Genomic DNA, 13,281 nt, shown 5'->3' with positions numbered 1-13,281 from the left:
ATGAAGGGAAAGAAGCTGGCTCTGGGTCTAGCCCATCTGGTAGGCCTCTCACCTGCACATAGATGCGGCAAACATCGGCTGACAGGCGCTTCAAGATTGGCCCGCACAAGGCGGATGATCGTATACCCACTACCAACTCTCTACAGAGTCCACCGCCCTCACCGTATCCTGGACGTCGCGCCCCTCTGGCAACAAAGGTCGAGGCCGATCTACGAGTAGCCTGTGCCGGAATCCTAGTCAACACCAAGCCCTCACATCACTACGTCCCTCCGGAGGCGCATATCACAGCCTTCGTTGAGCCCAAGCAGGCACTCGACTATGAGGCTGTAAAGAGATCTGTTTCCACGCGCAAATCACAAGACTCTCGTCCCTTCCCACCACGAACAGATTCGGCCGACGACAAGCACCCCTTGAAGTATGCATACCGCCCAGATGCTCCCATTGATCAGCTCTTCACAAAGTCGGACCCGGCCATCGATCCTGTCCAGTCTATTCTTGGCAGACCTAAGTATGATACTCCTATGGGCAGTCGTGCGAAGACTCCTGTGCCGAACAACGTCTTGTCTCCCAACAGCGATGTCGGTACACGCCCGCGCGTCGCTAAGCGCTCGCCCTCTGGTGAGACCAATGGCTCTACGCCCATCACCGACGTAACAGAGTACCACTGGAGTACCTCTACCGCTCCTACCTCGGCCGCTATCACACCCGTGCGTACCTCGAAGAGAGCCTCCTCCCACATACCTGCAGAGCAAGAGATCCCAATCAAGTCAGACGCGACTGCCATTGAGTGGATGCGCAACGAACTCGAACGTCGCCGTCAGAATCAAGCTGCTGCTGCTGCTGCAGAGGAGCATGCTGCACTACCAGCCTTGTCGCGTGCTCCTAGCAGGACACGAAGCATCCGAAGTCTTCGTGACAACATCAAAGAATACATTCGTCCAAGCAGCGCCGGAGGCCAGAGCAGGGACAACAGTCGACCACCCAGCAGGTCCGCCTCGCGCTCGTCATTACGATCTGACTCGCAGTCTCAAGATCCAGACATCCGCGGTGGCTGGAGAAGTTGGGGTCGAACCTTGAAGAAGGAAAATGCCCAGACTGATGTCAGCAGGTCGAACTCGACAAGAGGAAAGAGCGAAGGATTGGACTGCTCAAGCTCCAAGAAGTCTGAGATCAACCTCAATCGCGAACTGCCTCCGCTTCCTAGTCTCGATCAATGGAAGGAGGATGAACCTGCACCTCCAGCACGACGTGCCCCACAACCGCCGTCATCTATACATCGCCCTATCAATTCCGAACACAGCAGGAACACAAAGTCGGTAGATAGTGTGATGGGCGAAAAGGACGAAATCATCGCAGCTCGTCTCGGTTCGCCAGCCCGAGAGAAGCCAGAGGTCTATATGCCCACACGCTCTCCAAGGTTCGCCGCCGCTACCAAAATGCCCAACCTTGGCGCTGCTCACACCAGCGATAACATCAATCCCGCTCTCCCACGCAGCAAGTCAGCGGGTCGTGTCACAACGCCAGAGCCTACACTGACCATACGAGCCATGTCTTCAAGACAAGGAGGTGACTACGCAGTCTCACATCCTGCCTTCGCCAACACATCTACCGGGTTCTCTAAGCACCGCAACTACGACAGCTCGAGCATACCGACCCCTCTCGGCAGCATCAGCAGTACTTCCACCAACACCAGAGCAGACAAAACAGCAACCGACAACAAGCATGATCAAAAACACCGTCACATGAGAGATATTCTCAAGGTCCGATCTCCGCCACCAGTGCCGCCAAAGGAAGCTGGTGACAAAAAGGCATGGTGGAACATCAAGGGAAAGAGCAAGAAGCCTCCTCCAACTTGGATGGATCAGCTCGAGAAGATGGGTGGCGTTAAGGACGGCATTTTAGTTCCCGACGAGGCGTGCGGTGCACCTCATATTCGTTACTGAGAGCCCGAAGATGGCGAAACCAGCGCTTATGAATTTATGACAACAAAACAACTCTACTATGTTGCATCAGGGATGACGCATCTCGAACTCAGAGCAAGGGCGATATTGGGATGGGGGTTTCAGGAAGGCCATCAATTCGGCGTTTCTAACTTACAATACACCATTCTTATCTCATCCTATTGATGAGCTCAATGCATCAACCTACAACTAGTTGCAGACTTTTCTCTCTTCCCTCAACTTCAGTATCAGATTGTGACAGTCTCTACTCCTCTTTACATTCTAGTAAGTGCAGTATTAGACGGAGCATTGGATGTCTGAGAACAGACTGCAAAGGAGAGTTCATCTGGACCGACATCTTTGTGTAGGCAGTATTACGACCAGCTTTGAATAACTTCGTCTTTACCATGTAGGTGACCGATAAGTGCATCGCCGGGCAAGGGAGAGATGCTGCCGTGAATAGAAACATCAACATCTTTGATAGTTTACCAGAGCCCAGAGCGAGGTTTCCCGTCCTTTGAGCAAGGTAAGCCAAGCTCGACGAGAATGCCGACAGTGCTTTTGGATGAAGCAGATTTGTCCTCCGCTGCTTGTAGCTCATCCCACACGTTGCTTTGTAGAGTGATTGAGCTTGATGATGGTCTGGACGTGAGCCATTGGCTAGGTAGCGACAGGTCGACTGAGTGAGCTCTAACGATGACATCGCGTGACCAAGACAGCAGGGTGCCGACAGGGTGCAAAGCAACGAGACAGGAGATTAGAGCAAGGGAATTCAAAGCATTCGGACCGACCGATGACAGCACTGTGGGCCATCAAGGTCGGAAGCTCGCAAAAAAAAATGTTAGCATCGCACAGCGAGTATGCGTGTAGGCGTCACACGCGACCACATGCGCAGTGTCGCAGCATGAGACAAAAGATCATGGCACATTACATCACAAGGGCACAGTGGAACAGTCAAGTTTTTTGCGAATAGCAGTTTTCTGATTTTCAGAACAGCCAACCGCAAAGGTAAGGCCCTTGGATCTCAAAGGCGCAGCTTACGAAGCAAGCGCCGGTGTTAGAGAAACAAGATATCCTTCCCAATGCCAGGCAATGAACACTCCATGATAAAGCTCGATGAGTGAAAAGAATTGACCGACTCCTTAGGTCTTGCAACCATGTGATAACAAATGTGTGCACATCACACCTGTATTCTTCCCCTCCTCAGCTTCAAGCTGCCAACATGCGCCTTCCGAGCCAACTGTGGTGGGTCGGCTGCAAAGATGGCGGAAACATGTGAGCGAATCCGACAAGGTTTTGAGAAAAAGTGGTGGCCGATAGAGTCGCGAGGGTGGATGCGTTTGTCGACGTCATAGTAGCTTGGGCAATGCCAAAGATGTGGGAATTGATATCAAGGAGCCGTGATGATCGAGTTTTCGGGGCGAATCATTTACTTGCTAAAATGGTTGTTAGCAAGGCTGCGCGCACTTTGCTCAGAAGCAGAAGATAAAACTCACGATCTGGCTCTCGTCTTTCTTCTCTTGCGCTTCAGTCTGCGAACTCTCTTCTTTCTCCACTTGGCTCTCATCTTGGCCTGAAGGATGAACCGTTAGTCGAGTTCCAAGTCAATTGGAGGTGCAAAGCAAAAACTTACAGTAGTGTCGAGATGAGTTGCGGTGATGAGGAAAGAGAGGGGAAGCTCAAGCTGCGAAGTTCAAATTGATAGTGCTGCGACGCTCGGCCGTGCGTGTGCTGACATAAGCGAGCTCGGGTCCGTCCGCGACGCCTGATTGGTCTGCCAGCCACGTCACTTGAAGAGCTTCACTTGTCTTTTGACCACAACCTCACTTTTCAATTGCATACATGCTTTGAGGAAGGTGGCATGATGGCGCAGGTTCCTGTCGCAAATCTGACACTTTTCAATGAGCGAGACCGCAGAGTGGCCGAAGGTACGTTCTTGCGGTACAGTATTTCACTCCGCGTTGGACCCTTCCTCATTATTTTACCTTTAGACGTGCTCAGTATTTGGCCAAAGCAAGAGATCATCCTCGGCGCGGAGCAACTTCAACAGTATGCTACCATCCTGATGGTTGATCCTGGCCATGTATCTAATCTCTTAGGTATGTCGATGACCACGATCCAACCATATCCCGTCGCCATCTGGTCCTTCGGTGTGTGCAATTCGACGAGGATGCCGCGACCTGGAATGTTGCGCCTATGGTCTACGCCGAGGATCTGTCCATGAACGGAACTGTGCTCGTTCGTGATTGCCTCGCCGACGATGGGTCTGTGGTCCGACTCGATCATCAGTTCACCAAGTCAACGGGTCCAGTGCTTCTGCAGGATGGGGATTCTTTGTACTTCTCAAAATCAACTTATGTGCAATACAAGGAGGTCAATCCTGAGAAAGACACCAAGATGTCATTCGTCATGAGCTGCGAAGTCGAGGTAGGTCTGAAGGTGTGCAGCCTCGGTCATTAAGTACTCACCCACCCTTTAGCGTTTTCAGGAAGAGTTCAACATCTATCCTCGACTCATCGGTGCTGGTGGTCAAGGTCAAGTCTTTGTCGCCTGGGATCAGACAGCTGGCCAGCAGGTAGCATGTAAAGTTGTCTCCTTGGCTGGTGTAAATTTGGAACGCGACCAAGATGCACTTGACGAAGCTTCGATTCAGGCCACATCCAGCCATGGAGCAAAGGTGCGATCAACAAAGCTTCTTCGCAAGATACACAGCCTGGAGGTTGAATATGATGTTCTCAAAGATCTGAGCCATGTATGCAATCTCAGTCCAAGGTGTCGAGAATTTACTGATTCCTTGTAGCCCAACATCATCGACATGAGGAAAGTCTTCATCGCGACTCATCACATGTCAGCCATTCCTTCTTTTTGGATACGAAGTCTCGCGCTGACGCTATGAAACAGTTACATCATCCAAGAACTGATGACCGGCGGCGACCTCTTCTCGTACATCTTTTACAAAGGTGGTGTCCTCGGCGACTCGCTCAGCGCAGTCATCACTCGTCAGCTGCTCAAGGCAGTCGAATACCTTCACAGCAATGGTGTTGTTCACCGCGACATCAAGCCCGAGAACATCCTGATGTCTTCATGGGAAAGTGGCACTCGTATCGTCCTGACAGACTTCGGTATGGCAAAACGGATCAGTCAACCCGCAACACTGTCCAGTCGACTTGGCGCAAGACATCGCATGTTCTCGAATTGTGGCACACTTGGCTTTGTCGCCCCGTAAGTCGATTTAGTTTTCGTATTGATATAGCCCAACTAATCATGACCAACAGTGAGGTCAACAGGCTCAACCCAACTATGGCGGAAAACAAAGGCTACAGCAGTGCAATCGACATGTGGTCGGTTGGTTCTGTCAGTGCCCTCATATTGACCGGCAGCCTCGTCTTCGATCACCGAGGTAGCGTGGAAGACATTGGGCAAGTCAATTCAAGATCTCGTAGCGCTTACGACTTGACTCAAATTGATCAAGGTAAGGAGTGCTGGAAGTCTGTGCCGAAAAGAGCCAGAGACTTCGTCACCTCCTTACTCGTGCTGCAAGAGGATAAGCGTTTGGCGGCCAAAGAGGCGCTTGAGCACTCATGGTTCACCAACCACATCTGCGCTGCAAGTTTCGACGCTGTGTACGAGAAGGCCATCCGCGGTTGGAAGCCGAGAGCCACGCTCAAGGAAGACATCGTGGTCAACATCGACACTAGTGATATTTCACTACCGACTCCCAGCGCTTCGCAAGTGGTTCGCCAGCAATCTGACCCTGACATGATCCAGTTAGATTTCTTTCGGATGCGAGACGAAGTGGAAGGTGACCAGATGAATGTTTGTTCAGACGCCGACCTAGTCGCTGAGCAAGTGATTGGCGACGACGCTTGTCTAGCCGCCAGCCCAGCAGCTCAGACGACATCACAAATTCTTGAAGGTCCAATACTCTTCTCCGAGACTCCTTTGATAACAATCAGACGACCAAGGGACCCGCATCACATCCTTCCACACTCCGAGGCGCCTCCCCGATCGTCTGATCCTGAGCAAGACCTCGACGTCCTGCGACCATTCCCACCACAGTCGTCAGGCGTGGATCAAGACCTTGACTCGCTACGACCTTCAGCACAGTTCTTTCCACCGCAATCCTTAAGCCTCGATCAAGAGTGCAACTCGCTAAAACCGTGGGTATCACTCAGAAAGCTACAGCCGTCGCCAGAGCTGTCGTGGCCTTCATCTCCGCCCAACAAGCACAGGAAGGTTTTACCTTCTTACGAGTTCCCCTGGCCTAGCGAGCAAAGCAGAGTGAGGTGATATGTGGGTATGAGATTCTAGGGTCTAGGGGTGGCATCCTCATCGGATGTGACGAAAGTGATGATGGAACGATATTGATGGCTATGTTTGCTCTTTTACACACATGTTGCTAGATGAATGATACTTGCTATATTTGCTGCAACTACTTTTCTCTTACAAACCGCGGTGAACTTTTGCGGCTATGAGGAAGCGAGCGCAGATAGACCGGCTCGCGAGTGGATGGTCCATTACCAGAAGTGATTGAGATTGTGTGCCTTGCTTGGAAGATACCTTCAACGAGACGACAACAAGCCCTTGGTCCCAAGCAGAGCTCCGGCGGATACATCTAACTATAGCCGAGCTGACATGCGGCTTTCTCTCCGGGAATAGATCGACAGGGGAGTAAGTTACCCTGAACTTCACCGACAGAGAAACACAGCCCGAAGAGGACCGGCAATGTATTTACCCGACACAACACAACAGTTCAATCTCTTGATAATCAGAGTTAATTCGCTTTATATCAGCACTCTCAAATCACAGAGCTATCACTCTATACACATCTAGTTTGACTTTACACTTTTGTCACCCACAAGATGACTCGACATCTGGAAGAAGCTCAAAGCGAAGCCCAAGGGAAACAATATTATCTACTAGGCTTCAACATTAAAGGGTCATTCTCACCACTCCTCCACAACACTGGATTCAAAGTCTTGGGATTACCGCATACATATGGACTCTTCGAGGTCCCCAATGTCGACGACTCGGTTGAAAGACTACTGCAAGATCCTCGCTTAGGCGGACTTTCGGTGACGGCTCCGCATAAACTCGAAGTCGGTCGCTATATGGATGAAATATCAGAAGAGGCAAAGACGATGGGATCGGTGAATACTATTGTTGTTTCTACGGCACCTGGTACAAAGCAAAGGAAGCTGTACGGCGATAACACGGACTGGCTTGGCATCACTCGTTGCATTCAAGGTGGGAAAATCGACCTGGAGCTGGAGGGAATAACAGCAGTGGTCTTGGGAGCAGGTGGAGCTGCACGAGCGGCTGTCTATGCTTTCGTCAAGCTAGGTATTCGCAACATCGTCATCGTCAACAGGACTCTGGAAAGAGCCCGAAAGTTGATTGCGGGCTTCCCTGACCACGATATTGAGATTGTGGACTCGCTGTCGAGACTGGAGGAACGCTCAGACATCCAGGCCTCAGTCATTGTCGGGTGCGTCCCTGCAGACGTACTTCAAGAGTCAGACGTACCAGATCGAATCTTCTCAAACGTCAAGAAGGGCGTCTTGGTGGAAATGGCGTACGGAAGGACGACCGAGATGACCCGGAAAGTAAAGTTGGCAGGCAACTGGGCGATCTTTGATGGTATTGATGTACTGCAACAACAGGCCTTCGGACAGTTTGAGGCGTGGACCGGAAGGCCTGCCCCCAAAGCGGAGATGATGGAAGCAGTAAACAATGCATTGGGACGAACTCTTAATCCCGCATTCGTAGATGATAGATCTTAGTCTGATAGCGTAATCAGACCCACCGAGACATTCCAGGACTTATCACAAATGCGACTCGACTCTCTATTCGTCATGTACGAGAGTATACCATGTGGTTGGAAAATCGTAGTCATTATGGGCGCTCTTAGAATCCTGATTAAGCGCTGTCAAGTGACAGCCTGGTGCGTATCTTGCATGTGCGCTTTCAATGCGCACAGCTTCCGGAACAATAGCGGAGATTTATAGCCAGGTCACAGGGGACACGCATGCCAGCTTTCGGGCTTGACCATATTACATATCTCTATAGTCAAAATCCTCGAAGAATCCAAGCGACTGCATGAAGTCTTGACCATTACCAGTGCTGAGGAGGTCAGTTAGATGCTCTGCATGTGAATGTTTGACCACTCATCCAAGAAACGTACCTTTCGTTTTGCTCAAGCAGAGCCAAGTAGTCTCTAAACTGATCCGGTGTGGTCGAAAATATGTTTACATCCAGTTGCTCAGACGTGTCTAGATCGGATACCATTATGTGCCTGTTGTGCTCGCCTGTGTCGGTATCGAAGTTGTACACCTCGCCTAGGTCATGTGTTGTTTCGGAAATGGTGGGACGGTATGACGATTCGTGTGACAGGAAGTTTGCTGTTGCGTGAGCATCAAACTTGGGAGATGACGGATTATTAATCCAACCCCAGAGGCTTTTGTACTCGGCAAGTACTTCGCTGCCGTGTGGTAGGACAGAATATTGAGACCAGCCTTCAGAGCTAGCAGGTGGCAGAGTCCCTATTATAGGAATGAGGACGCTCACAGAAGCCGGCAATGCCCTGACGCCAAAATTGTGACTGAGTTGGTGGAGAGCTCCATTGAGCTGGTCCCTTGCGCTGGAATTAATGTTCTGTCCATTAGATTGTCTAGAAGTGATAACGGATGTTGTGGCAAAATAAATTGCTCGAAGGTGAAGTTGCGGCGGTAAAAGATTTTTTGTGGTACTGCGGATCGATGATACAGTCATCGCGAGGTGAGTAGGTAGGCTCATTGTCCACGTCTCAAGGGTAGCAGCAAGCGCAGCTCCAGGCATGTGCCTGTGCACAGCGGCATTCAGGATAGATGTTAGTCTGACAAGACAGTTGAATGTGCTAGACGCACGACTGGGTACCGCTAGAGTGCTTGAGCTAGTAGAACTCGAGAAGCTCTGTGGTCCGAATCTATCAACGAAGGGTTCCCACTCATCAGGGCCGGACGCATCGCAGGGCGCTGTTGTAGGAAGCTCCTCAATTGTTGATCGCGGTTTTGTGCCCGTGGAGAAAGACAACAGTGAGTCGATAACAAAGCATCCGGCCAAAAGAAGATTCCGTTGCCGCTCTGACATAGCGAGATTTGAGGTCGTTTTGTGCGTGTCAACAGAACAAAGCACAGTAGCCTGTGCCAACGCCATCTTCGCAAGCATCTTCTCGCTGCGACCTAGATGAATGACAGCCCAGAGAAGCAGTGCCTGAGCGTGACTGAGATAGTCGTCGTTCAGATAATCCACAGGGAGGAAAGACCTGGACAACGCTTGAAACTGTGTTGCCCTAGGAGACGACACACCGCCCGAATGGATTTCGCCGAGTGTCAACACTGCCCACAGAGTTGCGAAGTCGCCTCGATGACGGTCAATTAGGACAGCTCGAGAGTCGCACTGGTCTTGGTATGTGTATGCCACTCGAAAGAGCGCATGTCGTTCGAGAACGGGGAACCATGAGTGTTCAACGGTGGAGTACACCTGGGTAAGGGCGTGCCAGTCGGACGGTAGTGGCGTCCAAAGTTCTTGCGTCGCACGTCTCGCTTCAATATCCTCTAGCAAGTACGTCGCATCTGGAACGACCACCGCATGGATGGGTGGTGGCGTGAATTGCGGTGGTGGTAGCGGTGATGCAGGCGATGGCGGCGTGCCTGCTACAAGCGGATCCGGCTGTGGCAGGGACCAAGCTGCAAGGCCAGCAGCATTTCCAGACGACCCGTTTTGTAACCTTGGACTTTCGGAAACCTCGCCGTCTAGAAGACTCTCAATAGCGGTGGGTACGCCACTGCCCCTCCAGCTTTCCAGAAGATCGTCTGCGCGGTCATTGTCACTGGTTCCGGTCGCAACAGGATTGATAACAACAGCGAGATTAGCAAGCAGCTGGGTAGCCACGTTTTGACTGCCTTCGATGTTCTTGAAAACCAAGCCCCATAGTATTTCGAGTGCCCTGACGTATCCAGATTGGAGGCCGCGGCGTTTGACCACAGTACCGTAAATGCACTCAGCATCAGAAGCCTGGCACGTAGAGCATGTTGGACGGACGCTGTCGCATTTGTATTTCTTCGACCTGCATCTATGACAGGCCTGCGTCACTCGTCGGCGCTTCCTAGGTTGGTCGGCTACAGCCTGCGACATGCTGCGAGCGCGTCGCGCTGATCCAGTGCATTAAATGAGGGCGAATTTGTTATGCGCCAGCGAATCATTGCCGCATCAAGCAGGCCGCGCACTCAGCTGGAATCCTGGTCACCAGAAAAGAAATATCTGGTTGTCACACTGGGACCTGATGCTCTGCTGAAATGCATTGCCGAGACCGTGAACGGGTGCTGCCTGCCGTTGCTAGCAGAGTGGAGAAATCGAGGGGCAGAAGAGGTCATCGAAAGTTTAACACACGCAAAGTCCGCAGCCGAGGGTCTCCGGCATTGACTTCATCCGACTTCGTACGCGTTGCTTGCTATCTTTGACTCGATGCACTACCACCTGCCGTTGTCTGCCTAGCAGCAGCGAAAGCTTGATACTCACTCGAACGCGCAACGAAATCATCAGGACTGATCGGTTCGTTTTCGTACTCGGTCTCGAAATTCATCGCTCACAGGACGCGATCACGTCTTCGGCGTGCCTCATGTCCATACCTAATTCGCGACATGAGCACCCGGCTTGACACGACTGGCAGACTGACTTTGTCTGCCCCCACAAGTCCTGGATACAAAAAACGCCGCTTCGATACAATATGCTACTCACCCTCGAATAGTGTCAGAGCCTCAACTCACAGCGAGCTTGGTGACGGTGTGCGAAGAGCTTCCAGTGCTCGCCACAGCGTCGATGAGCGGATTCCCCACGTTCGAAGAGTGCATGAGCTCCAGATACCAAGGGCAAAACTCGTGTTTGGACAAGACGCTTCTCTGGTTTTGATTGGCACTAAAGGCAGCGGCCTATCATCTTTCGCCGTGATTGCTGCCAAAGCCTTGCGTTTTCGTCTGATTGACACAGAGGCATGGCTTGTTGAACATCAAGGCCTCCGCAGGTCCGCCTATGTCAAGGAAAAAGGTCTGGACGCCTATCGCAACATCTCGTCCGCAGCTCTAAAGGAGATTCTGAATCAGCATGGCACACGCTGTATAATCGTCTGCGGCCCGGAAGCACTTGAGCCGCGTTGTCAGCCGCTCATTCGCAAGTTTGCATTGTCACATCCTGTGATCATGATAAATCGTGACCTGACCACAATCCAACGGTACCTTGGTCTGGAAAACTCGCACGAGGTGTTGCATATACTGAAACAGAGTCAGCGACTCTGCCGCCAAATTTCCAACCTCGAGTTCTTCAATCTTCCCGAAAGCGAGGCAGATTTCTGCCTTTCTGCCGAAATATCGCAAAGATTGAGACGGAAACATACTCCAAACTCGCCCTCACTTCTCCGAAATGTGAAACAAGACTTTCTGCAATTTCTAAGCTTTTTTGCTGGGACACCAGGGTCTGCTGATTTGCAACTTTACCCAGCATCACCCTCGGACCGTGAATACTCGACTGTGCTGCAGTTAGAAGACGTCGCCGCACATGAGTCAACTCTCAACGATCTAGACTTTGGCACCGATGCAATCGAGCTGATAGTCCGCAGCCGTTCGTCGCGAGATGTGCCATACGATTGGGACCGTATCAGCCGCTCTCTCCAGATGATTCGAAGGCGATCCAAAGCCCCTATCATTTATCATACCGAGTGCGGCGACCAGAAGATCTTGGCAGATAAGGACGGATACACTGATCTTTTGCATCATGGGCTTCGTCTACTCCCAGATTTCATCACTGTCAATCTCGGCTGTACAGATCGTCAGGTTCATGACTTTACAAGCTCAGTCGGTCAAACTCAAGTCATCGGTCATCGATTATATGCTAAGGGAGGTCTAACGTGGAGAGATCCGGCTTTGCATAAAGAGTTCGATCGCGCAGTGGCCTTGGGCTGTCACGTAGTCCGGTTTGTACGTGAGGCCAAATCAGCTTCAGAGGACAGAGATTGTGTTGCGTTTCAGGCTGCAATAACGTCACGATCCAAAGTTCCCCTGATAGCCTATAACACCGGCATCGTGGCAAGATCAGCCATGGTACTCAACTCATGTCTGACTTCTGTACGACAACCGAATGTACAAATTCCGGACCCGAGCACGTCATTGCTTACCCTACCCCAACTCATGAAAGCAAAGTTCGCGAGCTTCATTTATCAGCCATTGCACTTTCACATTTTCGGTGCAAGTGTCGATTATAGTTTGTCACCAATGATGCACAACGCCGCCTTTGATGCTCTGGCTATGGAGCATATCTACACAATCAAACAATCTCCCGACCTGCAAGACTTGACAGCTCTTATGGACGATACATTTGGCGGTGCCAGTGTCAGTCTACCGTTCAAGTCCAGAGTGATATCGCTTCTTGATTCGATGAGTGGGGCGGCCACAGCTATACAGGCTGTCAATACAGTCCTACCATCAAGGGCCACACCGATCAGTAACTCTTCTAATCAATCCTTACTGTCAAGATCATGTAGAAATCGGGCTGGACCAATTTCTGGCTTGCACGGAGAGAACACAGACTGGATTGCCATATATGTCTGCATATCTCGCTATCTCTCGCCTGCCAATGCCATCAAACCCAGCTCTTCAGCTCTTGTGATCGGTGCTGGCGGTATGGCACGCGCCTCGATATATGCCTTGCTGAAAATGGGCGTAAGGAACATTGTAATCTGGAACCGAACTCTCAGCAAAGCGCACGAAGTCAAAAAACATTTCACAACTTTATGTGCTGACCCTCAGCCTGAGTGGCTAACCCACCAGAGCTCTTCTACGCCATCTGGAACAGCGCAGTGTCGTATTATGGTTGTTGAGACGCTGGATGCACCTTGGCCTGACATTGATCAACCAACGATGGTAGTGTGTACCATACCCGCGCATCGCATCGGGGATGCAACGCCTCCAGAATTCCAAATACCCCAACAATGGTTTAAGAGTAGGACAGGAGGCGTTATTATTGAGGTAAGTCTGCGACGTCCCGAAGATGTTCGAGCACAACTGACCTCCAACGTAAGCTTTCGTACAGATCCGCTTGGACACCACTGCTGCAGCAAGCACATGAGAATGTTCATAAAGGCTGGATCTGCGTCGAGCCTCTCGAAATCCTGATTGAGCAGGGCTGTGCTCAATTTGAGCTTTTCACTGGCTATCCTGCGCCACAGAGAAGGATGCAAGATAGTATCATGGACGGATATGCAGCGATCCATGTGACGGAAGAGACTGACTGACAGGTCAATCTCTCACCA

General features: G+C 51.2%; 5 protein-coding genes across 5 annotated transcripts; 4 read left to right on the top strand and 1 right to left on the bottom strand.

Annotated features, from left to right (window-relative positions):
* On the top strand, positions 1-1,943 carry AUEXF2481DRAFT_3750 (uncharacterized protein; the record flags this gene model as incomplete). Its single annotated transcript, XM_013489820.1, has 2 exons — positions 1-39; positions 96-1,943. The coding sequence occupies 2 exons, from the start codon at positions 1-3 to the stop codon at positions 1,941-1,943; spliced, it is 1,887 nt and encodes a 628-aa protein (XP_013345274.1).
* Positions 1,944-3,781: 1,838 nt separating this feature from the next.
* On the top strand, positions 3,782-6,370 carry AUEXF2481DRAFT_78672 (uncharacterized protein). The gene is made up of 7 exons (XM_013490058.1): positions 3,782-3,868; positions 3,932-3,989; positions 4,040-4,367; positions 4,420-4,692; positions 4,741-4,787; positions 4,842-5,162; positions 5,216-6,370. The coding sequence occupies exons 1-7, from the start codon at positions 3,802-3,804 to the stop codon at positions 6,228-6,230; spliced, it is 2,109 nt and encodes a 702-aa protein (XP_013345512.1). The 5' UTR covers positions 3,782-3,801; the 3' UTR covers positions 6,231-6,370.
* A 432-nt stretch (positions 6,371-6,802) lies between these two features.
* Positions 6,803-7,723, top strand: AUEXF2481DRAFT_28188 (uncharacterized protein; the record flags this gene model as incomplete). The annotated part of the gene is made up of 1 exon (XM_013489900.1): positions 6,803-7,723. The coding sequence occupies one exon, from the start codon at positions 6,803-6,805 to the stop codon at positions 7,721-7,723; it is 921 nt and encodes a 306-aa protein (XP_013345354.1).
* Positions 7,724-7,993: 270 nt separating this feature from the next.
* AUEXF2481DRAFT_28187 (uncharacterized protein) lies at positions 7,994-10,115 on the bottom strand (the record flags this gene model as incomplete). The annotated part of the gene is made up of 2 exons (XM_013489899.1): positions 7,994-8,063; positions 8,125-10,115. 2 exons carry the CDS (start codon positions 10,113-10,115, stop codon positions 7,994-7,996), a joined length of 2,061 nt encoding a protein of 686 aa, XP_013345353.1.
* Positions 10,116-10,621: 506 nt separating this feature from the next.
* On the top strand, positions 10,622-13,263 carry AUEXF2481DRAFT_3746 (uncharacterized protein; the record flags this gene model as incomplete). Its single annotated transcript, XM_013489819.1, has 2 exons — positions 10,622-12,997; positions 13,051-13,263. 2 exons carry the CDS (start codon positions 10,622-10,624, stop codon positions 13,261-13,263), a joined length of 2,589 nt encoding a protein of 862 aa, XP_013345273.1.
* Positions 13,264-13,281: the final 18 nt, after the last annotated feature.

Source organism: Aureobasidium subglaciale (genome assembly GCF_000721755.1).
Source record: "Aureobasidium subglaciale EXF-2481 unplaced genomic scaffold scaffold_6, whole genome shotgun sequence".
NCBI lineage: Eukaryota > Fungi > Ascomycota > Dothideomycetes > Dothideales > Saccotheciaceae > Aureobasidium > Aureobasidium subglaciale.
The sequence above is the reverse complement of the archived record's forward strand: the minus strand, read 5'-3'. Positions and strand labels throughout refer to the sequence as shown.